This window comes from Sus scrofa, chromosome 1, assembly GCF_000003025.6.
Source record: "Sus scrofa isolate TJ Tabasco breed Duroc chromosome 1, Sscrofa11.1, whole genome shotgun sequence".
NCBI classification, from domain to species: domain Eukaryota; kingdom Metazoa; phylum Chordata; class Mammalia; order Artiodactyla; family Suidae; genus Sus; species Sus scrofa.
Genome location: NC_010443.5, coordinates 147,674,059 through 147,697,257, shown reverse-complemented (window position 1 = coordinate 147,697,257; position 23,199 = coordinate 147,674,059). Strand labels below are relative to the sequence as shown.

The 23,199-nt window shown below is 49.8% G+C and overlaps 2 protein-coding genes across 7 annotated transcripts in view; one reads left to right on the top strand and one right to left on the bottom strand.

The window, feature by feature from the left end:
- ZNF236 (zinc finger protein 236) overlaps positions 1-6,713 on the top strand; it is a 91,618-nt gene extending 84,905 nt beyond the window's left edge. For 5 of the 6 annotated variants that reach the window (XR_002345824.1, XR_002345821.1, XM_021099035.1 and 2 more), the window contains 4 exons: positions 1,156-1,353; positions 1,911-2,040; positions 3,464-3,640; positions 4,217-6,713. Coding sequence is in view for 4 of the 6 variants with exons in the window: in XM_021099035.1 (XP_020954694.1) it covers positions 1,156-1,353; positions 1,911-2,040; positions 3,464-3,640; positions 4,217-4,329 (618 nt within the window). In the remaining 2 variants the exon portion in view is untranslated. The other variant, XM_021099040.1, reaches the window with a different exon arrangement.
- Positions 11,969-23,199, bottom strand: part of MBP (myelin basic protein) — a 35,774-nt gene continuing 24,543 nt past the window's right edge. The window contains 3 exon segments of the mRNA NM_001001546.2: positions 11,969-13,304; positions 18,690-18,812; positions 22,776-22,808. Of these exon segments, the coding sequence (NP_001001546.1) occupies positions 13,260-13,304; positions 18,690-18,812; positions 22,776-22,808 (201 nt within the window). The 3' untranslated portion in view covers positions 11,969-13,259.

Here is a 23,199-nt window from a genome sequence, read left to right as displayed (position 1 = left end):
AGTTACAGTACAGCCTTCAAGAGTATCATTCCAGTGGTTTTCAAACTTTTTTTGACTCACAGGACATCTGTTTTATACAGTGAGCAAAGCCAATGTGTGGTTCTGTGGTTTCTTTCTCTGATCACGCAGATGCTCTCATGTAGACCTGCACACCTGTCACAGGTGTCACAGACTCATAGCTGTCCTGTGGCACGTGACATAACTTCATTATCTTTGCTCTTCTGATCTTTTCTGTTTTATTGCTTTTTTTTTCATTCCTTTTTTTTTTTTTTCCCCCTACTGTGGCACAGATGAATGAGAGCAATTGGTAGGAATCTTTTGTAGTTGTTTAGGTATTTTTTGTTAAATCTTCTTTTTTGTGTTTTTTAACATTATGAAAAAGTATTTGATAACTGAAAACTCTAAAGATGTTGACAAACCCCATCAGTTTTCCTTATTGTTTGTAATTTTCTTTCACTAAGTCATCACATACACATTTTCATCTGCAAAACTGAACAGTTATTTACAAAAGCCGAGTAATAAACTCGTCCTATTTATTCATTTTTAGGGTGTTGATCATTCTGATAGGATCGGAATGATTTGAAAACTAGCTAATTAGTTTAGGCTCCAAGTTTGGGTGAAATGCTCTAATCCAGTCAAAAACTATAAAAATACCTTCAGCTACTAAGTATTATTTACAGTCCATTTGCTGAGAGAGCTCTTCGGCCAGAGCAGCAGCATGGTTTAGCATATGTCTGTATGTGACTCAGTCACGCTACCCCCACTGGCAGCATTTACCATGCTTGTGTGAATGCCCTGCTCTCGGCTCTCAGCCTGCTGTGTACCTATCCCCCCTGCCGCCCCCATGTAACCATCTCCCAGCACTGGAGGTAGGATTGTGACTTGTCTGTCTTCTCAGACTAGGGGTTAAGCACCCAGCCTGCAGTGGCCACAGGAGTCAGGTCAGAGCTGGATCTGCAGCTGGGTGGTCATGACTCGTGCACTGTAGTGCTGTCCAGACCCTGCCCGGTCAGTCATTGTGCACCAGGCATTCCAGGTACCTTTGGTGCACGTGGCTCTGGAGGGATGCCAGGCGTGGGGGCTGGTGTCCCCGTAGCAGGGGCTCTGCCATCCTTGCACCGGCCAAGCAAAATCGGGATTTCTGACTTGCTTTAGGTGACAGATGTCTCTGCCAGCCTGGCCCAGGGTGGCCAGCCAGAGAAGGAGGGCCGGCTGCACCAGTGCCTGGAGTGCGGTCGCACCTTTGCATCGGCCGCTCTGCTGCTGCACCACAGCAAGGAGGTGCACGGCCGGGAGCGCATCCACGGCTGTCCAGTGTGTAGGAAGGCCTTCAAGCGTGCCACGCACCTCAAGGTAGGCTCTTGCACCCGCTGTCCCCGGCAAGCGCTGTTGCTTGTCACTTCGGTGTAAAGGGCCCGGGTGGGTCTGGCACTCAGGGAAGCTGGGAATCTTGCTAGTGAGTCACGGACTCCTGTCCTACAAGGAAGAGGTCAATGGAGATGAATGTGTCTGCAGATGACCTTGAGGTGCCCTTTCTCCTGACACAGTGGCAGGTAGTAAAAGCTCTTTCAGCACCTGTCAACAGGCTGCGGGGCCTTCATGATGGCCAGCGAGGCTGCAGGGGAGCAGGCGATGCCTGAGCAAGCGCGTCTGCACCCACCCAGGGAATTGGTTGTTCTTGCAGCACTGGCTCTAACTGCTGAGCCCCCCGGTATTTGGGGGGTGCCTGGGTCTCCCCACGCACATCACCTCCAACGGCTCTGGAACGGCAGGAAGAGTCCTGATCCGAGACGAGCTGTGGCAACCCTGCCAGTGGCCACAGGGCCTCCATGTTTTTTCCTCTCTGGCATCAAGTCTAGAAGGTTCCGCTATGGTCCTCAGTGCTCTCCACGTCTGTGTTTCTTTACCAGGAGCATATGCAGACACATCAGGCTGGTCCCTCCCTAAGCTCTCAGAAGCCCAGGGTGTTCAAGTGTGACACTTGTGAAAAGGCATTTGCCAAACCAAGCCAGCTGGAGCGCCACAGCCGCATCCACACAGGTAATGATGAGAGTGACCTCAGGTTAGAGATCTTCGTTGCAGGAGTTCCTGTTGTGGCTCAGTGGGTTAAGAACCTGACTCGTGTCCATGAGGATGCAGGTCCAATTCCTGGCCTCAGAGGGTTAAGGCTTCACTCGATGTTTCTGCAGGCTGTGGTGTAGGTCGCAGAGGCGGCTTGGATCTGGCATTGCTGTGGCTGTGGTGTAGGCTGGGCGCTGTAGCTCTGATTGGACCCCTAGCCTGGGAACTTCCATATGCTGCCATTGCGGCCCTAAAAAGAAAAAGAAATAAATCTTTGTCACAAACCGCAAGAAAATAAGATGAAACATGTAAATATTCATTTTGATACAACACATTATTCATAAAGCTAGGTCTCCGTGTTCCGTTTGTTCCTTGTTTTTTATCAGTTTATCCTGTTGGCAGAGGCTTTCTTCAGAGTGATCCCCGGAAGTTGAGGCTGTCGGGCCAGTGGCCCCTCATGGCCTGGAGCCCAGAACCTGGACCACAGCAGCACGTTCCCACCCCAACCTCCAGGTTCCATCCCTCCTGCTCTATCTTCAGACTCTGCTGACTTTTCCTGTCACCTAGGACTGCTCGGGTTCACCTTAGAGAAAAAATAGCCAAACGAAGGAAGGATGGCCCATCTCTCTTTCTCGGCCCCTCCCTGGGACAGCCCAGTCCCACCCCCTCCCCATGGACATTTGGGTCTTCCAGCCAGCCTGCCTCCTGGCACCTGGCCTCTTTGCAGATGCTTTTTTCTGGCTGGTCACCATCTTCCCAGCCCTTCCCTCCCTTGGCCTCGCCACCATCCCTGATTCACCTTCAGATGCCTCTCTGAGAGGTCCTGTCCATCCGGCCCCCTGTGTTGTCAGCAGGGCCCCAGCAGCCTCCTGAGCCCTGGGACAGGAAAGGACCTGGTCCCTGGGGGCTTGGAATTGGGTGCGTGACAGTGAGGGGTGGCAGGACTGCCAGGTGAAAGCAGAGAGAGAGATGCTGCTTAGGGACAGGGTGGTCCTCAGAGTGGGGCTGTGCAGCAGGCGTTCACCCGGGCAGGCTCCCAGCAGAAGTCACACTTCATAGACCTTCCATTTTTCAGTTTCCATAGCAACTTGGAAGCAATTAAGTAACAGTAAGAAGAAAAATATTGTATAAATCATTTTTTTCATCAAGTCGAATTGATATTTCCATGTCCTTAATGGGCTTTTTTTGGTTGTTTTTCTTCCCCAAATGTGCTAGAAACCTTTTGTTTGAGCTGTATGTGCTCAGCCTTTGCTTCCAGATGCTTTTCGGACTTTCAGTAGTTTTTGATTACATTGTGCTTGGTCTCCCCGTGGTCAGCGGGCAGTGGGAGGGCGTCACCACATCTTGGGAGCACTTGCACTCTTGTGACTGCAGGCCGCTGACCACGAGCCTCTGTCCCCAGGGGAGCGGCCGTTCCATTGCAGCCTGTGTGAGAAGGCCTTCAACCAGAAGAGTGCCCTGCAGGTGCACATGAAGAAGCACACGGGGGAGCGGCCCTACAGGTGCGCCTACTGCATCATGGGCTTCACACAGAAGAGCAACATGAAGCTGCATGTGAAGCGGGCCCACAGCCACGTGGGTGAGCAGCCCTGGATCTGGGGTCTGGGGCTTTCTGTCGAGAGTGGGTGGTGCCGGTACGGGGTTGGTGTTGGGCTGGGTCTGCTCCAAGAGCACTGTGCGCCCTGCTACCCCGAGGTGGGCGAGGGAAGTTATCTGTCCCCTCGGAGATGGGCCTCCATGTCCCCACATTGACTCTAGCCTGCTGGTCCAGGTGCTGTGGCCATGAGCGAGGCGGGTGGCAGCACCCAGGGGGGTTTCAGAAGCCATGAGGGGCAGGACACTTCATGTTGAGCAGTTTGTGAGGGAGAGCAGTTTCTTCCAATCCACACTCTAGTGCTTCAGTGGTGTCACATTAACACGACCTTTCTGGGAGGGAGCATGCATGACCAGGGCCATACAGGTTCCTATTCAAATAGCGGTCATTTGTGCCACCGACAGTTGTGAAACCTGCAGCTCAAACTATTCTTTTTTCATTGGGATGGAGTGCAAATCAATTTAGAAATTTCCTGTCTCTGTTCAACAGGTTGTCTTTACTTAAATGTGAGTAATTTTGTGCCACCAGATGTCTGAGACTCTTTCCTTGTCAACACTGCAGGAAGTTTGCAGGAACCCGCAGGCCCCCAGGAGCACAGAGGCGAGGCGCTAAGCCTGGACGAGGTGGTGCAGGAACCCGCAAGTGAGTGGCAGGCCCTGGCCAATGTGTTTTGACACCGCCTGAGCCTGAGAGCGTTATCAGAGTGAAGCGTGGAGAAGAGCAGAGCCCTAGGGATTTCTGTTTTGAAGCGTCAAGTGTTAAAAAATGTTACCACAGAGTTTTTTTTTTTTTTAAGCTATAAAATTATCTAAAGAATCACTGACTTTCAGAGACTTACAGGAAAAAACTGGGAAGGACAGAAGCACGTTGTCATTTGTCTGCAAATCACTGAACTCAGGTACTTCAACAGCAGTTTCACCTACTCCGTGGCCAGTGCATCTAGTTAAAAAGAAGTTAACTGGATCTTACTATCATTGTAGTGTGATTTCTTTGTATTAGCAAAGACAGATGTTAACATGGAAAAAAAATAGATAGGTTTTCCTTCATGCTTTCTGTTATAAGAAGCATAGCTCATAAGACAAACATAAGATAGGTGCATGAACTTCAGAAAAAAGTGTTAGAACACAGGGAAGCTTTTTCCATTTTTTTCTCTGTGAATTTTGAAATTAGTAGAACTTGACCCTTTTTAGTCTACCATAAGTTAATATGACTAATACCTTGAGAGGTGGCTGGACCAATTCTCTCTCTGTTACAGATACCTAATCATTAGCTACAAGAACGCAGTACCTGGGGTGTGAACAGGGACGAGAGGCAGCCTGACACCCAGGTGGGGCTCCGCCGCCCGCACAGGGTGACGTTACACTTGCTTCCTGAGTCGCTAACGCAGGTCCTTGGTTGGGTCGTTGCAGAAAGCACAGCCATATGTTGCAAACAGGAGATCACAGAGTTGTCCCCTAGGGACCAATTCAGACACGTGTTCGTATCTTAAGGATGAGAACCTGTACAAGCCCCGTGTTTTTCTCTTGTGTGTAAGCGGGTGTGCTTTTCATTTCAGGGAATTCTCTAGTCTCATCAATGGTGCCACGTTGAACATGTCCCAAACCAAATCCCACCCCGTGCTGGGGCGGGGCGTGTCATTCCCACAGCATTCCAAAGATGGAAACTTCTTTACTTCCCGTGAATCTCTCCTTGAAGTTATTTATATGTTCTATATATAAATACGTATGTACATAAGCAGATATATGGGCCTCTGTGTGGCTGAACAGTATATTTTGTAAATAAGCACTAGTCCAATTACAGAGAGCGCGACAGAGATTTTACCTCCTGACAAGCACTTCAGATCAGTATTGTGTTCATTTTATTAATAAACGAATATCCGTGTCATTGTGACATGACGCTGGGATTGTTTTTTGGTTTTTGTTTTCCTGAAAAATAATTGCCTTTATTTTCTCTCATTGCCTCGCTGGTTTCAGAAGAGAGCAGTTTTATTATAAACATTGTATGGACTTTGTATATTAAAAGAGGGGCTCATTTCAGATTCCTGAAGAAAGAGACATTTCACTGTTATTTTTGAAGGGGGCATCTTTTGATTTTTTTTGTTATCGTTCACACTTTCAGCGTATGTATATAAGTAATATTGATGGTGATATAAAAACTTTTGTTATGTGAAAATATTTAAGTCAGAAAACTGTTAAATAATATTACTTTTTTTTTCCCCAAACTGCTTTGTGTATTGTATATTTTTTTAAGGAAAAAAAAAGCCTTATTTGACTTATTCTTGTGATACTGGACTTATTATATATCCTGAGGTTTTCCTTGAATGTCAGTGTGTATACCTGGCTGTAGTCAGTATATTCAGAATAATTGTAATTGTGCCAGAGTTTTAAAGGTTCTGCTTTTAATGCACTTTTCTTTTATAATTTTGTATTAAAATATTTTAGAAATGTTGATTAATTTTGGTGAACAAATATCTCCAAAGTTGAAATTATTGAAATTTAAAAAATTTTGTTCCTGCTAGGTTATTTATTTTGGTTTTAGCATTAAATGTCATCTCAGGACGGTCTCTAAAAGGGGTGTGTTTAATTCCTGATTGTATAGAAAGCGTACTTCAGTGAACTGTATTGGTGCACTGCCTATTTAAGTAAGGCCTTACCAAGTGAATCTAAAGCCTACTTTTATTTTGGTTAAAGAAAAAAAAAAAAAACAACAACCTTCCAATAATCCAGTTTGTGAGTTTTCTCAATTTATTATCAGGCAAACACAGGACATTAATGTATTATTTTGATTTACTTCCTAATTATAAACGCTGCTTCTTTGCAAAACATTCCTTGAAAACTAAAGTTTTGTAAAGACATAATTTCACTTGAACTTTTGGTGGAGTGGAGTACATGCTGATCTTTATACTTTACTGGTTGATAAAAAGTCTTCTGACAAGAGATTTCTAGTCTCCTGCATAACCAGGGTTTTGAGGATAGATAATTGTATTTTTTAAAATATCTCATCATAGCGTATCTGCTTTGGAATAACAATAAATAAAAAATGAAGTTAGGCAATGTGATTAATTTTTTTTTCTTTTAACATGTGATATGAAATAGTTCGGCACATGAATCATGACTTCATCTCAAGTTTCAGATACGTTTTCACAGAAAAGAACTTAATATTTTCCTTTACCTCTGTGACATGCAGACAATGAATGCTTAACTCTTGCAGGGTCTATTTGAAGAGCTTCCAACTTTAAACATCCCGATGTGGTTTGACAGTAGGCCCACTACCTGTATTAGCTTGACATGTCCTCCGTTATCTTCACTGTGGGCCGCATTCAACAATATCCTGGTCATTTAGAAAGTGCCCAACTGTCTTTAACTGTTCTCTAAAGTAACCGTGAAGCTCTTCAAAAAGCTGCAAGGGTTACCTGTCCACAGACCCTGGACCTCCCCCCAGGTGGTTCACGTGAAGCCGAGGGAGCGGGAGGGCCTGTATGTGGAGTCCCACCCACTGCAGGTGGCAGATGTGCTCGTGTTGTCATGACATTGGTAGAGGAACACGGAGACTGCTTTCCTGAAGCATGTGCTCCCACGCCCTGTCCTGCCCTCTTCTGCCCCTGTGCCACCTGGTGCCTGGCCAGGTGAGTGGAGCCCAGTCCTCGGCCTGGCAGCTCAGTAGAAGCGGCCCCACCACCAGATCTTGATCCTCTGACTGCAAGTAACCAATGGAACAAGGAAAACCTGACCCAGGAGCTGCTCCCACTGCTCCACTGAGTGTCCAGCTCATCCACTTTCAGTATCTAACTAGCGAGTGTTTCTTCAGAACGGTTTTTCTGTGGTCACTGCCCATTACCATCTTTAAGGAGATGTGAACTTGAGGTGTCCGGGAATTCCAGTGTTTACGTGCAAGAGATGCATGCATCAGTACAGGGACAGGAGTTTAAAAAGGAGGCACATTTCTCTTTCCATCCTCTGCAGAAGAATATTCATAACGCATGAAGATACTCATTTTTAACATTAAAAGATAGCCACTCAAATTTATGTAAGTAACATGATTTTTTCAAATGTATGGATATATAGAACTTCTTTCTGGTTATTATTTTTAGAGATACCTCATGCCTGCTTTTCGCACGATTTTTTTCTGCTATTTATTTCAAAGTCAATACTGTGCCCACCCAGCCCACTCCCCCCATAAAGTTAATCCAAGGATTGATCATTCTAAAGTCTGTTGTATAAAGAGAGGCAGAGATGCAATGATGCAATGGATACTTTTTGACTTTTCGTTTTCCCACTTAACTCTCTATTCATGTAATGTAGGCATTTTGGAGTTTTTAGAAAAGAATTGTAAAAGTGCCTACATATTGTTGGGGGCCTCTGAGTCTTTACCTAATTGTAAATGAAGACTAGCTTTTGAAAACCTAGTTGCGTCTTCTTCATTGTTTAAAATGTGGGGGCAAATATTTCTGTAAGGTTAGAAGCCCCGCATAGCCCTTTTAAGGCTGCATCCTCTGACTTGGTGACATTTCTGTCACGTTTGGCTGCTTGGAGCCCCTCACCCCCCCAAATCCCAGATAAGCCACACTCCCCACCTCCCCCCACCCCATACACCGAAGCGCCGTGGTAGTTTTTTCCATGATGACTAATAAAGTATTTAAAGCACTAAAAAATAAGGATTAAGTGGCAGGAGCAATAGGCGGTCATCATAAAAGATTTTCCTATTTAATTGTTTTTAAGTGTAACGCTCCATAGCATGAAGACTTTTGTATTAAATCAAGATTCGTAATCTGACAAATTCTAAGATGACATAGTGATTCATTCTTGATTCACCATTAAAGAACATTTCAAGGTTACTCTTTTTTTTTTTAATTTACAGAAAAATCCCTTTTTTAATCTTCAAAGTTGTCTCATGGTCTGTTTATACATTGGATGATATTTATCTAATCCAGTTTTGTATTAGAAATGGATAGTTATGCCAAAGCCACTGTGTTGGCTTTGAGATTAATAAATATAGTTTTTATGTTATTTTAAAACTCCTATATATTTACTTATTTGGGTTTGGGGTGAGTTATAGCCATAGGCAGACATTTTTGTGTGTTAACATTTTTAGCATGGGGTAACAAAATACCATGCTGAATTTGCAATAAATTCAGCCCCATGGGGTTTGAATAGCTGAAAGGCCCTGGCAAGTCTGCATACTGTTGGTGGACCGGTTATTTTATGTGTGCTCAGGAGTCTTGACTGAGTAATGAATTCCAGGAGTTTGTAGGATTGGGGAGCAGGTAAACACGTGGCGTTTCACAGTAGTGGGAGGCTGAGCTGAGGGGAGGCTGTGAGTGGAGGTGCCTTCACTTCCCACTGGAGACAAGTCAACACTGTCTGGGAGGCAAATGAAAGCCGCAGTAGAAATCAGCATGTTTCTCAAAAGTCAGAGAATCGATTCTGCTTCTGGTCAGATGCTCTCAGAAGCAGGTGTCCCAGTGTTGTCCGTCAGAGGACAGCACGGTGGTGAGCCAGTCACACAGCCTCAGGGAGCTATGTCCCCTCAGCTCTTAGTGTCACACTGCTTAAGAATTCCTGATGGTTTGCTGTTTACGGTAGAGAATCATAATAGAAAATGTGCTGAGATGCTTCACGTCGTGTTACCCTTGGGGAAAGAAAGGAAGTGTATTCTGCTGCAAAGTCCCACAGTCTGAAACACATTCCTAATGGGGGTTTAGGAAACCCTTGTTGCTGAAGGAGAGAAATCTACACGCACCATGGTCTGAACCATACCTGTCCCCTCACCAAATCCCCAGTGAGACTGTATTTGGAGACAGAACTTTGAGGAGGTAGTTACAATTTAAGTGATATCTTAAGGGTGAGGTCTGAATCCAGTGGGACTGGTGCCCTTGTAAGAAGAAGAGACACCAGCAGTGTGTTTTGTGCCCAGTGGAGAGGCCACCGGGACATGCAGGAAGGCGGCATCGCAGGTCAAGGAGAGCGGCCTTCTGGGATCCCAGCCCTGCCTGCACTTTGGCCTTGGCCTTCCAGGCTCCAGAACCCTCAGACGATAATCTATCTTTCCTTCTTCCTTCCTTCCTTCCTTCCTTCCTTGCTTCCTTCCTTCCTTCCTTTCTCTCTTTCTTTCTTTCTTTTTCTCTCTCTCTCTCTTTCTTTTTAGCTTTTTTATTGTTTTACGGATGCACCTGTGGCATGTGGAGGTTTCCAGGCTAGGGGTGGAATTGGAGCTACAGCTGCCGGCCTACACCACAGCCACAGCAACATCAGATCTGAGCCACATCTGCCGCCTACACCACAGCTCGTGGCAGTGCCGGATCCTTAACCCACTGAGCGAGGCTAGGACTCAAACCTGCAACCTGATGGTTTCTAGTCGGATTCATTTCTGCTGATCCACGGTGGGAACTCCTCCTGCTTTCCTTTTTTTTTTTTTATTGCATCTGCAGCATATGGAAGTTTCTGGGCTAGGGATCTAATCCCAAGCTTCAGGAGCATCCTGAGCCACTGCAGAGACAGGGCCAGATCCTTTAACCTGCTGTGCTACAGTGGGAACCCCACATTCACATTTCTGTGATGTAGTGTTAGGGCAACCCTAGCTGACTTAATACAGCACCAAGGTTTAATTAAAGACCTCGCCCTCTTGTTCCTAATTGCTTCAAGAAGACTTTCACAGTTTTCCTCAGGCCCCAGTTCTCTCCTCACAAATCCCAACTCCTATTTAAAGTCCACAGCCGATTTATTTATCCATCCTTGTGGATCCTAGTCGAGTTCATTAACCACTGGGCCACGATGGGAACTCCCACACCCAACTTATAAACCCAGCCCCACGTGCTGCACTCTCGCCCTCGCCGCTGGCCCCTCTTTGCTCCTGGTCTCCACCCTCCCCTGAGCTCCCCAGACCCTCCTCCGCCCGACTGGACGATGGGAGGCTGCAGACCCCTCTCAGCTGGTCTGAGTGGCCTGGAGGTGGCTGTGCACACTTTGGAAGATGTGGTTTCCTCTTCTGATGGAACAAGCCTAGTTCCACAGACCCTCACACCCCCCTGGGCCTGCTGGTGATGGTCCTCAAGGCAGGCATGCTGAGGGCTTCTGGCTGAGAGGCTGGGGCTCCAGCAGCCCTTCCCTTGGGGCTCTGCCTGGCAAATTACCGTGCTTCAGCTTCGGGCAGTGATGCAGTCCTCTGGGTGCATGTTCAGTGAGAACACCCCTCCCACGGGCCACTTCCTGGTCTGCATGGTTTTCTTTCAATATCGCATTGTCACGGTGACTGCTGAGGACCTTAGGACACACCCTTGGTTTAGCATTTGATGCAATTTCTGGGCATGTCACATTAAAGTAGACTTGCTTGGTAAAAATGCGATGTCTTTGCATGATTTTCTAAATCCTAAGTTTGAAGGGGCTCAGCTCAGGAGCTAGCATGGGCTTGGCATCGATCTATGCCACTGGGGCAGGGAGCTCAGGCTACTGAGCTTTTACTGTCGGGTGGGAAGTAGCCCACCTGAGCCTGGATGATCCCTGAACTGGTGTCATTCCACCATCCACGGGAAGGGGGGTGGGGGGTCCTTCCCATGCTGGGATTCCTGAGTGACTCAGGGTGGCTACCGAGACAGGAGCCAGTGGTTTGTTAAAAGCAAAGCAAAAGAAGATTTCACTTTATCTTTTTGAAAGAGAATTCTTGTAAGCAGAAGCAACGATACATAAAATGTCCAAAGTCACTCATTGTTATCAATGTCTCTGAGTGACAAAAAGTGATTTGTCAAAGATGCTTTAGTTCACCTTAACAAGGTGCTTACACTGATAACACAATAAAATATACTTTAAAAGATTGTTTAAACAGAACTTAAAAGTTATTTTCCTTGTGGGCTTTTTTTTTTTTGCCTCTTTTTCTTTTTAGGGCCTCCCACAACATATGGAGGTTCCCAAGCTAGGGGTCAAATTGGAGCAATAACTGCCAGCCACAGCCACAGCCACAGCCACTCGGGATCCAAGCAGCGTCTGCAACCTATACCACAGCTTACAGCAACGCTGGATCCTTAACCCACTGAGGGAGGCCAGGGATCGAACCTGCGTCCTCATGGATGCTAGTCAGGGTCGTTAACCACTGAGCTATAACGGGAACTCCAAAGTTATTTTCCTTGTAAGTCAGAGACTTGGTGCCCTAACAACGACCTCTATCCCACTTTCTCATTGATACGCAAACCGTCTGATAATTCACCTCCTGGCACAGGGGCCGACAGGCAGCTCTGTGCTGTGACCATAGGACGCCTCCCCTCAGCACTATTTTACATGGGCTCATGGTCTACAGACAAAGTGACATAAGACGGCAGGCCAATACCATTAACAGTGTTTATTTTATTTCAACTTCAAGAACAGGGCGTATTTCCGCCAGGCCCATCCGCACAGCTCTGGCTGTTTGGGGGCAGCCGTGAGAGATCACTCCATCAGCGATCTGCTCCACGATGCAAAGTGTGTGTCAAGCAATTCAGAGGGTTTGTTTCTGAAAATGTATTTCTCTTATTTCTTACCCTCTCATCATTGAGGCTCTACATTAATAGACATTATATTAAACCCACGTGAAACCTTCAGAATTAGACCGGGATTAAAGAGATACGCTCGGGTATTATGTTGGCTATTTCTCATCTTTGTTCTGGGGGCGGGTGACGCCAGTGTAGGGCTCTTTGGAGGTTTAGAAAAGAAAGAGACGCTAAAATCAAAAGGCGGGGATCAGTAGGTTAAGGAGGGGGAGCTGCAAAGTGTCAGCCCACGCTAGGAAAGAGTGTGATTTCAGAGGGACTCTCCTGTCCTCACGTGGCCGGGCCGCCCACCGAGCCGGCAGCGGCCCAGTAAGGTGAGTGTATTGGTCAGGGGATTTCTAGGAGGCAAGCGGAAAGGACAGTTATCTTTCCACCGAAGGTTAGTATTTGCCGTGAGCACCGCCGCTGAGCACGCCACCTGTTACCTTTGCGCTCGCGGTGACCACCATGCCACCGCGAGGCTGAGCCAAACCCCTGCCATCCGTTCTGAGTTGAGCCATCTCCCCACACTCCCGGCCGGGCCCTCAGGACACAGGGCGTCGAGGAGGCTGCCCTGGGGCCCGCTCTGCCAGCCCGATTTCCAAGAAGACCCTGTTTCCTGTCCGCAGCCCCACTGGGCCCGAGTCTGCCCCCGCATCCCCTCTCGGCTGAGCTGGGGGTGGTGAGCCACGGCCACCGCGGCCTCTCCCGCTGCCCGCCCACATGTCACATACCAAAGCTCCCGCCGCCAAGCCTCTCCGACGGCCCGACCCTGTTAGGAAGATTAAATACTTTAGCGGGTGAGAGGGAGGAGGCACGAAAGAAACCAAAGGAAGCTTGGAGCCACACCATCTCTATGCCCTGCACGGGCCAACCCACAGCAGTGTCCCCCGGCAATGTTCCCACAGCAGTGTCCCCACCGAAGCCATCTCAGGATGAGGGCGAGCGGGGAGGGGATGTCACTGTCTCCGAGGTAGGGCGACGGTGGAGCGTTTCCTCCGAGTGGAGCCCGCTGGGCGTCGTCACCAGGCGTTAGGGGCACGTGCTATACTAGGGAATCTACGCGGTTAACGTGTTAGAAGCCGGGAAGGATCCTGAGAGGAAGGAGCGTCAACGTCTGGCCATGGGGGACCCGGAGCGGCTGTCCCGTCCTCCCTGGAAGAAGAAGCAGAGAGTTAGGGGGAGGAACTGACTGTCACCCCACCTGCCTATGTCCAGGGTCCCAGGTCGTGGGGCCTCCTCCCACCGAGGCTGCTGCTGGAAATGATTCCACCCAGGGCTGATCTTTTGATTCCACTGCTCACTGAGCACCCAGGGGCTGTAGGACGGAGAGGCCACAGAGCAGGTGCCTTGTGTGAGAACATGCACTTCTGGAACAAAGAGCTCCATGGATGCACCGTGAGGCTTTGAATGAGTCCTTGTTTCCTTCGCTCTGAGGGCAGCTGCCCATGAACACCAATGGTGGGAAACCTCTCCCTTGGGGAGAGTTTTGTGTTGGTGAGCACACCCTTGCTTTGGCCACCACAAAGAAGCCACTGCTTAGCCAGTCAGTGAGCCCTCTTCTGTGTCACCAAGAAAACCAGCATCCTGGGGGGGAGGGGGGCTGTCCACAAACCCTGACTGCAGAATCTTCAAAAAATATCAAGTGGGGAGTTCCCCTCGTAGCTCAGTGGAAACGAATCTGACTAGTATCCACGAGGATGCAGGTTTGATCCCTGGCCTCTCTCAGTGGGTTAAGGAGCCGGCGTTGCCATGAGCTGTGGTGTAGATCACAGACACGGCTCAGATCCGGCTTTGCTGTGGCTCTGGTATAGGCCAGCAGCTGTAGCTCCGATTCAGCTCCCTAGCCTGGGAAACTCCATATGCCACAGGTGCAACCCTAAAAAGCAAAGCAAAACAAAACAAACAAAAAACATCAAGTGACGTCTTCGGGACAAACACAATTTGAAATTTAAAAAAGAGTTGGCAGTGGTGGAGGTGGACACATCAAGGGGTGTGGCTGGGTGTTGGTGCCGAGAAGAGTGCATTTGTCACTCCAGATGTCATTTGTATTAACTCAAGAGAAGGACACTTAAAAAAAAATTGCATTCAAATTCTCATTCAAATTTTAGTGTATTTCTTTTCGGATTTCCCTTTTTCCTTAGGTTATGAATGAAAAATTCACCTCTGAAAGATTCCCTGGAGACCTTGAGCCCCAGAAAGCAAGACGGATATGAATCAGGCTCTTTACCAGGTAACGGATGGGCCCTGACTGCCCTCTGCTACCCTCCGGCCCCCACTACCCAGGAATAAGACCCCAGGGCCTTACAGCTAACACAGTCCACACAGAGAGATGACGGTGTGATTTCTTGGCGTTTTGCTTTTGCCAAAAAAAATCTCTATGTTGCTAAACAACTGACTCCAGGAACTTCATTTCACAAATGAGAACGTTTATGGAATTCTAGCCTTGGAAGGTACCAGGAATCACCCAGAGCCACTACCTCCCAGGAAAGGGACTTCCGCACCCTGGCTCGGGGCTAAGCCCTTCCGTGGGGACTCGGGCTGTCTTGATTTCTTTTTCTGTTTGGAAGTTCCCAGGCCAGGGATAGAATCCGAGTCATAGCTGCAACCTACGCCTCAGCTGTGGCAATGCCAGATCCTCAACGCACTATGCTGGGCTGGGGATGGGACCCGAGCTGTCACAGAGACAATTCAGGATCTTGACCCGATTCGACACAGCAGGAACTTCTGGCTGGTCCTGGCTCACTCAGCCCTCAGAGCAGCAGTCGGGAGAAGCCCCGAGCAAATCTGCACTGGCCTCACCTTTTCCTGGAATTTCCAAGTTAATTCAGGAAATTTAGGGCTCCCGTGAGGCCTTTTAGGGCTCCTCTGACAGCGTGATTTTTTTCCTGACAGGAACAGAACTACTGCTTCACTGAATAAAGTGCATCTGTGCTGCAATGGATTAGTTTCCCCATGTCCTTGGCTGACAGCTCACGTGAGATGCCATTTAACTTCCTGGGGCTCCTTTGACTTGTGGGGTGGATTTCCATTATTGCACCTACAGTGTATTTCGAATCTCAATCTGTGAGCTGAATCCCTGACATCCTTTTCCTCTGATGAAAGAGGAAGGCAACCTGGAGGGAGGTACTCTTTGCTTCCCCAATTCCAAGTCAAAGGAGCCGAAGCTCAGAGAGGTTGAGTGATTTCCCTGAAGTCAGTCAGCTGAAGGGGAGCTGGGATGGGAGCCGGGATAGGATCTGGCCCCTCTGATGAGGTGGGAAGTCGTCATGACGGCAGACATCTGGGTTCCACCCTGGACAGTCTGATCTGGAAGTCTTGGGGGCCCAGAAATGATCTGGGCATCACAAGCAACCTCCTGGCCAGATCTGGGGTCCCCGGTGAAGACACTGCTGTTTGGATACCATTCAGGGTTTGGGCCCCTCCAGAATCTGTGGCCTCGTGTCTCGAGGCGATGTGTCCTGGTGCTCTCTGCCACATGGGTGTCATTTGGGGTAGAGTTTATTTCCTTCCCCAGGTTGCCTCAGAAGGGACATTTTGAAGAGTGGGTCCTGCTCCCATTTACTTGACATAAACCAACTTTGCAATGGGTTGCTCACCACTCCTTTCACATGTTTAAGTTTTTCCTGAAGAGACTGAGTTCCTCAAAGCTGAGTCTCCCGTGAGCGTCCAGCACCTTCCAGGTCTGTCCTAGCTGCTCACACCACACATGGGATTCAACATGGAGTGAAAGACTAGGTGACCGAATCCATGAGTATTTGGGTTACCAACCAAATGGTTCCATCATCAGTTGTAAAATCTCAGTGTATTAGTGAGCCCAGTAGGAAGCACCTTCCCTCAGGTCAGAGGTCAGAGGTGACCAGGGCGGAGGGGTCATAACCTTTTGCTGGTGGAGACTGAGCCCTGCCCACAGGGCACACAGGGTGTCCAGTCTCCAGGGGACTCAGCCTTGCCTGGTACAGCAGGGCCATCTCACGTTAAGTCAAGCCTCCCGCTGTGCCATTGGCCGTGTTCCCAGGGGACACACCTGTCTAGAGACACCTAGAGCAGGAGGCCGTGGACACTCACTCCTCTACCAGTGAGGCCTTGCCTGAGGACATGGGGCAGAACCTGGATGTTGGCCTGTGATGCCAATCCCAGCGGTATTTGTGGATGCAGGACGTCCAATGGTGGGGAGCTGAGCAGATAACTCCTGTCCTGCTGCCCAGGGCTTTCTTTTATCTGTGGCAGCATCCTGCAGGAATGCTCGTCTTTCACGCAGGAAAGATAAAAATGAAATCTCCCATGGTTTGTTCTCCCAAATGCTGCTCCGGAACTCTGTCTTTCCTCGTTAGCATCTGTCTTCTCTAGGACATTTCTTCTGGCTGAAAAGGACCTGACCGGAGCCCTTGTACCTACTTATGACTGTGGCCATAGCCAGACATCAGCAGGAAGCGATGGCCTTGTTTGGATGAGGAGTCGGTGAAGGTGGCAGCTGGGCTGTTACTCTAAGGAGAAGGTAACTGAGGACATGGATTTAGTGACGTTTGTCCCGTGGGGCTGTGTGGGGATGGACGCAGGGATGGACGTGACTTCCCGGAGCCGTGAATCTTCCTGGGGAGGGCCCCAGCCATGCAGAAGCTCACTGTGGCTCCTCGAGGTCCTCCCAGCTCCCAAGCTCTTCCAGCTCTGTGTCTGGATATTCAGCTCAGCCATCTAGTCCCCAGGAGGTGGGGGGACCCTCCAGAAATCCAGGCACCTCTTTCTTACTATCTGGTCCAGGGAATGCAAAATCCAGTCATTTCTGCCAGATGGTCTTCCAGCATTAAACTATACATCACACATGTTCTAGGCTTTGGTGACGTCCCATTTAGGGCCAGGTCAGAGCCCTCAGGAAGGGCACGGGGACCCTTTCCAGCCCCTCCTGGCCCTGCTCCCCACAGTGTCTCCCTCCTCCTGGAACCCAGCCAGGCCGCCCCGTCTTCTGTCAGGCGGGAGACTGGGCCAGGCCAGCCCCTCACCTCTTTGCATCTTTGCCACCTGCCACCGGCTCAGCCAGGTCTTGTCTGGCTACCTCCCTGGGGTTGTACTTGCCCCTGGGACACAGAGGGGCATGTTCACGTGCAGCCTGTCCCCCGCCTGCCCCACTGCATTCACGCTTTTTGTCACCCTCACGGCAACAACAACAGCAGCTCTTTCAGTGGGCAGGTACCCAGCAAGCCCTGTGAGCAGTACTGCAGAACCGCTGATGGCAGGGCCCCAGGCAGGCTGTGCTGGGGACACCTGAACATGCAGCCCCAGTGCGGGGGTTGAGGGGAGCTGCTCAAGGATGGCCGGGAGCACATGGGTCCCTGTGTTCGTTGGAGGCCTTTGCACAGCCCCAAAGCCCTTTCCCTGAGCCCTGGGTGCATCTGGCCTCCAGGACCGGGGTCTTTCCTTCCTACAAGGAGCTGCCACCAGCCCAGGACCTATCTGGGACCCCTGCAGTTCAGGGAAAGCTCTAGAATGAATGGAGGTCAAACAGGCCCCTCAGACATGAGGGCCGATCTGGAATTAGTTATGGCCCAGAAGGGGCAGAAGTGGGTTGGCCCTGAATGTCAGCCTGAGGCAGACATGGAGCCACCGCAGACCCTCGGGATCCCTGCCATGTCTTCTCAAGTCCCGTCCCGGTGCCTGGGCCCTGCTATCGTGCAGCCAGGAGGCAAGGACCTGGCCAGCCCTCAGCCACCCTGGCTCCAGGCCCATCCATCTGCAGATGTTCCCTTTCCTACAGGGAAGCTTGGCCTCTGTTAGAAGAAACCTCTGGATCATGGAGATCCACCCCCCCTCACCCGCTTCTCCCTGGAAAGACCCATCCCCGAGGCTCCTGGGAGGGAGGGGCCTGGGAGACCTGGTGTGGTCACTGCTGACCCCTCTGAGCTCTGCGTGGGGGGCTGGGAGTAAGCAGCCATCTGCCCCACTCTGAGTCCAGAACCTTCCCTTCTCTCTTCCATTCCAGCTCAGGCTGGGGGTGATGTGGGCCCTGTCGTGGATCAGAGCCACCTTCTGAGTTTCAGGGTTTTCTGAAAGAGGCTGTCTTATTAGTAGCAGTGATGGCCTGTGCCGTGGGTAACTGCATGGGGCGCCTTGCAAATTGCCCTGTAGGCCCTCCACCATCACAGTGATGTCTGTCCATAAGCTACCGAGCTTCCGGGAGGTCAGTGGCCAAGGTCACTTGGCTGAAAGGTGGCAGACCTGGTTCTGTGTGGCTCCAACATCTGTGTTAACTGACTGTGGTTCCGGGGGTCTCTCACCTGACAACCACCCTCATGTCACCTTAGCCCCTGCTGGTTCCCTGGACAATGAAGCCTCCTGATCTTGCCCCTGCCAGGGCCCAGCTGTAGCCCCCTTGTCCTCAAGCTCCCTGAGGGGGCCTGGGCCTGTGACCTGGCACAGTGACTGCTCTGGCAGTGCCTGGAGAAATGCTTGCTCTGAACAACTTGGAGGAGGACCGGCTAAGAAGCAGCTGGTGGACAAACTAGAGGCTGCCCTGGACCCTCCCCCATCGGGAAGGTACATTACCAGCTTGAAGATTTTGGAAAGTGTGCCCTGGGCGTCCTGGGCCCCCTTGAGTCCCTTGTGAGCCGGTTTGTAGTCAGGAGCTCTGCCTCCGTAGCCGAATCCCGGCTTCTGGCCCTCGGCGCCCTGCAAGAAAAGAGGGCACCTCTCAGTCAGTGCCCAAGTGATGCCCCATGCCCATCATGCTGGCCCAACCTGGGCAGCTGCCTCTGGAAGATCAAACCTCCCCTGCAGCAGCCACTTCCCCTCTCCATGCTGTGTGGGTTTCAACAGCAGATTAGCCAACATCTCTCAAAACAAGGTCAAGAACTTTGGCCCAAAACATGCCCAGAGGAAGGGGAGCCCTAGACATGCTGGGAGAGTGTGTGCAAAGCCTGGTCCCCAAGGGAAGCCAAGTGCCCCGCCCTGGGTCTCCTTTGGCCCTTCGAACCGTTGGCTCTCACCTGCTGCCTGGAGACACCAGCAGCCTTTGCACTTGGTGAAATGTGAGGCTCATACCTTCCAACATGCAAAGACCAACCTCCCAGTTCCTTGGCCTGGAGCCTCTCCTGAGGACAGACAGGACCAGCTCCCCTGGCCTTGGTGTGGGAGTCCTGAATGTGGATGGTAGCCTGGGGCCAGGGTTCTTCCTGGAGCCTGGGCTGGGAGCCAGTCGTGATAGAGGGAAGGGGGCAGGTCCCAGCTGAGAAGCCATGTCTCCCAGGCTGCGCACCAAAGCGTAGCCCCAGAGCCAGCAACTTGGCAGGTCTCCACCACTCCCAGGCTGTGTGACCTCAGACAAGTGTCAGAACCTCTCTGAGTTTCAGCCTCCTCTTGCATAAAATGGGGATAATGGATGCTCTGCTCTGAGGATGGAGCTTGTAGCTCTGAACTTCCGAGCTTGCCAGGATTAAGGAAGATGGCCTCCCAGACAGACCGGCAGCCCCCACCCCTGCCTCCAGCTACGCCAGAAGCCCCCGCTCACTTCAGGGAAGATGAAGAGAGCTGCCTTTACGGCACATGGCAATGGCAGTGATCACCGAAATGTAAAAACCTATGTGTCTCTAGGACCAGCTTGCGTTCTAATATCCTTTAGCTTCAGAGGGGAGCTTGTACTGTGAACAAGAGAGAGGAACAGGGGAAAGTCCAGGTGTTCAGTCATGACGGATGTCAGCATTGGGGGTAAAACGTGTCCAGCTGTGGGTGCCATGTCCGTCAGGGGCCAAACAGGCAGCTCAAGGCATCAGCACAGGACCTCATGGATCTCTATGCTCCGAGACTCATTTTACATTTTGCCAGCAAGAGGTGGGAGGCTCTTTACATGTGCCGCTCCTGAGAATTTTAGAAACAAAGTAAAACCATCTCCTGATCCAAACCCCAGACCCCTTTGCCTCAGCCCACAGTCCTTTTAAGTTTCCCGAGTGTGTTTTAGGGTTCAAGAAACCATCGAACCCATCGCTCTAGTTTAGAGGTGTTGGAAATGGGTTCTAGAAGGTTCAGGATTCAGAGTTCCCACCGTGGCTCAAGTGGGTTACGAACCTGAGTAGCAACCATGAGGATGCAAGTTCAATCCCTGGGCTCACTCAGTGAGTTAAGGATCCAGCATTGCCGTGAGCTGTGGTGTAGGTCGTAGATGTGGCTCAGATCCTGCGTAGGCCAGCAGTTACAGCTCTGATTCAACCTCTAGCCTGGGAACTTCCTTATGCTGTGGGTGTGGCCCTAAAAAGAAAGCGAAGAAGTTTCAAAATTCTTCTGGTTCACTAGTTCACCTATCTCAGGTTTGGACTGAGGCTGGACCAGGGCCATCTGTCAAGACACTGCCCCTCCATCACCCCAACCCCCAGACACTGGCCACTCAGAGGCAGCTACTGTCATGTGAAGGTTTTGTTTCAGGGGTTATCACGTGCATAAGGGACAGAGCAGGGAAGATGCAGGACTGCATATGAGATGAACCCAGAGCTGCCCTTGAACCCTAGGGGCTCCCACGGACATGGTCCCTCCGTGGTGGTACATGGAGGGACAGGTGACAGGTAAAGAGGGCTGTGCCAAAGGACAGACGTGAGATGGTGGAAATCCATGCTTTCCCGAGCAAGTGCTAAGCCATTCTCTAACTCCGTTGTTTTTCTCCAAAAGTAAAGAGCTTCTGAGAATTAAATTCAAAGATTGGCTTTCAGATTAGTAATCTGTTTAACTGTTCTCCTTTCAAATTCTCGGTCACTTCTATCTTTGAGCAACCTAGAATTTACCAGAAAACATACACCATAGTTTAGAAAACTGGTGGCAGTTTCAGAAACTCCAAACGGGCAGACGGTCCTGCAGTTCTAGGAAACAGACACTAACTAGCTCTCGGGACACAGAGAAGGATTTTGCTTTGGGAAAAAGAGAAATTTCAGACGGATTAGTGGGACCCCAAGTGGAGAAACGAAGGAGAAGCAGGCAAAGGCCGGGCTGTTAGCTGCTGAGGCTGAGGTGGCCTTTAAGGACAGGAGGAAAAGCGTCTCTCAACCCTCCCCTCGCTGCCCAGTCTGTGATGACTGTGCCCTGGGTCCATGCCTAGAAGGCTTGGTCAGGCGATTATGAAAATAAGATTTCTGGGTCAAAAATGGATTTCATTCTTCAATATCATCTTTGTTACCTGCTGGCAAAGAAAGTCAGTAATTAATTGGCTGTGAGTGCTGGACTGTGTCAATGTCCCACAGGTTTGTCACCTTTTAGCAAACCCATTAGATCAGAAAAAGGCTCAGGAATATTTGGACAAAATGTTCCAGCAAATATCTCAGTACGTAATCCAGTGTAATGATGTGTTGGAGCAGTTCATGGAATCTTTCTTCTGCCTTTTCTCTGGGGGCAGCTCTCTTCCTCTCCCTTCCTCTCTCCTCCCTCTCCCTCCCCCTTCCCTTTCCCCTACCCTGTCCTCCCCCTTCTCCCCCCGCCCACCGCCTCCTTCCCTTCCTTCCTTCTTTCTTTTTCTTTTTTTCTAAATTCATTCATTCTATGAATCTTTTTTATATTAAAATTTTTTTAAAATATATTTTTAATGATTTTTTTTTTTCTTTTTAGGGCCGCACCTGTGGCATATAGAGGTTCCCAGGCTAGGGGTTGAGTCGGAGCTGTAACTGCTGGCCTACACCACAGCCACAGCAACGGGGGATCCAAGCCATGTCTGTGACCCACACCATCGCTCACAGCAATGCTGGATCCTTAACCCACTGAGCGAGCCCAGGGATTGAACCCACAACCTGATGGATACTAGTTGGGTTCATTAACCACTAAGCCAAGATGGGTACTCCTATTTTTAATGATTATTAATTGACCATCAAGTACACATAGGCTCTGTTCCAGAGAGTAAGGACCTTGTGATTCCAAGGATACTGGAGGGTGCATCTCTATAAAGATGCTGTGTCTCTATGACAGACACAGTTCCTGGCCTACACGTTAGTGGTTCTATTTTTATTCTGGAAATTTTATAAAGTAAGAACCATATCTGATACTTACTAGTAACTATGGGCAATAGAATTGGTTAAAGTACAGGTAGGCAGTTTAAGGTGGCTCAGACACCAAATTTTACTGGAAATTCAACAAATCGGCTGTTTAAAGTCTTCATGGACACGTTGTTCTCAGAAATTCCTAGAAAAGTTTTCCTAGCTGGCTTGGTAGCTAAGCTTTCAGTTTTACTAAATCGACACAGAACTCTTTCAGGTAACGTGGGTTATTGTAAACCAAATAACTTCATTTAGTGTCTTTTGCCCTTGTCTGTGGCCTCATTTTTCCTCAAGGAAATGTCAGCCTCTGAGGGGAGGGCTGGCTGTTGGGGACCACATGACTAGCTTTTCTCATCTGTTGCTTTGACAGGAAACCAGGCATTTCCTCAAACGTGGAGTCACCCCATCTCCTGGGAGGAGCTTTTGGTGTTGCCTGGGGCGGGGGCGGGGGGTGGGGGCTGGGAAGCAGAGAGGGGACAGTGCAGGAGGGAGCACCAGCCGCGGGCCAGCTGGTGAGATGGGGAAGAAAGTGGGCCCATGAGCAACTGAAACAGAGCAGAACAGAAAAGTCGAGTGCCTGTGAGGAGGGAAGCAGAGGCAGCGGGATGGACATGCGTTTGTCACCTACCCAGCTAAATCTGCTGAGGGACAGTCCTCGCCCCTGTGTGAGGAAAAGAAAGAAAGAGTGACATGGAGGCCAGTGCAGGGAAACATCTTCTTTCAATAAAACAGGAGACACAATCAAAACAACACAGTGCTGAGATGCAAAGAGCTTTTGTCACGTGTACCATGTCCCTGTGGGTGGCCGTGGCCACCTGGAGCTGCCCAGAGATTGCTGATCAGGTTTGAGGGGAAAGAGCAGGAATGATGCATGCTGTCTCTGCACCTGCCGGTGGGAAGGGATGCCATGCACATGTCAGCCTGTTCTTGTGAGATCCACGTGGAAAACACTGGGGGAGGAAGTCATTTCGTCATTTGGGATGAGTCCAGCCCTTTTTGGTACATTTAGGGGTTTCTGGGAAGGTCTATAAATAAAGTGACACTGACTCGAA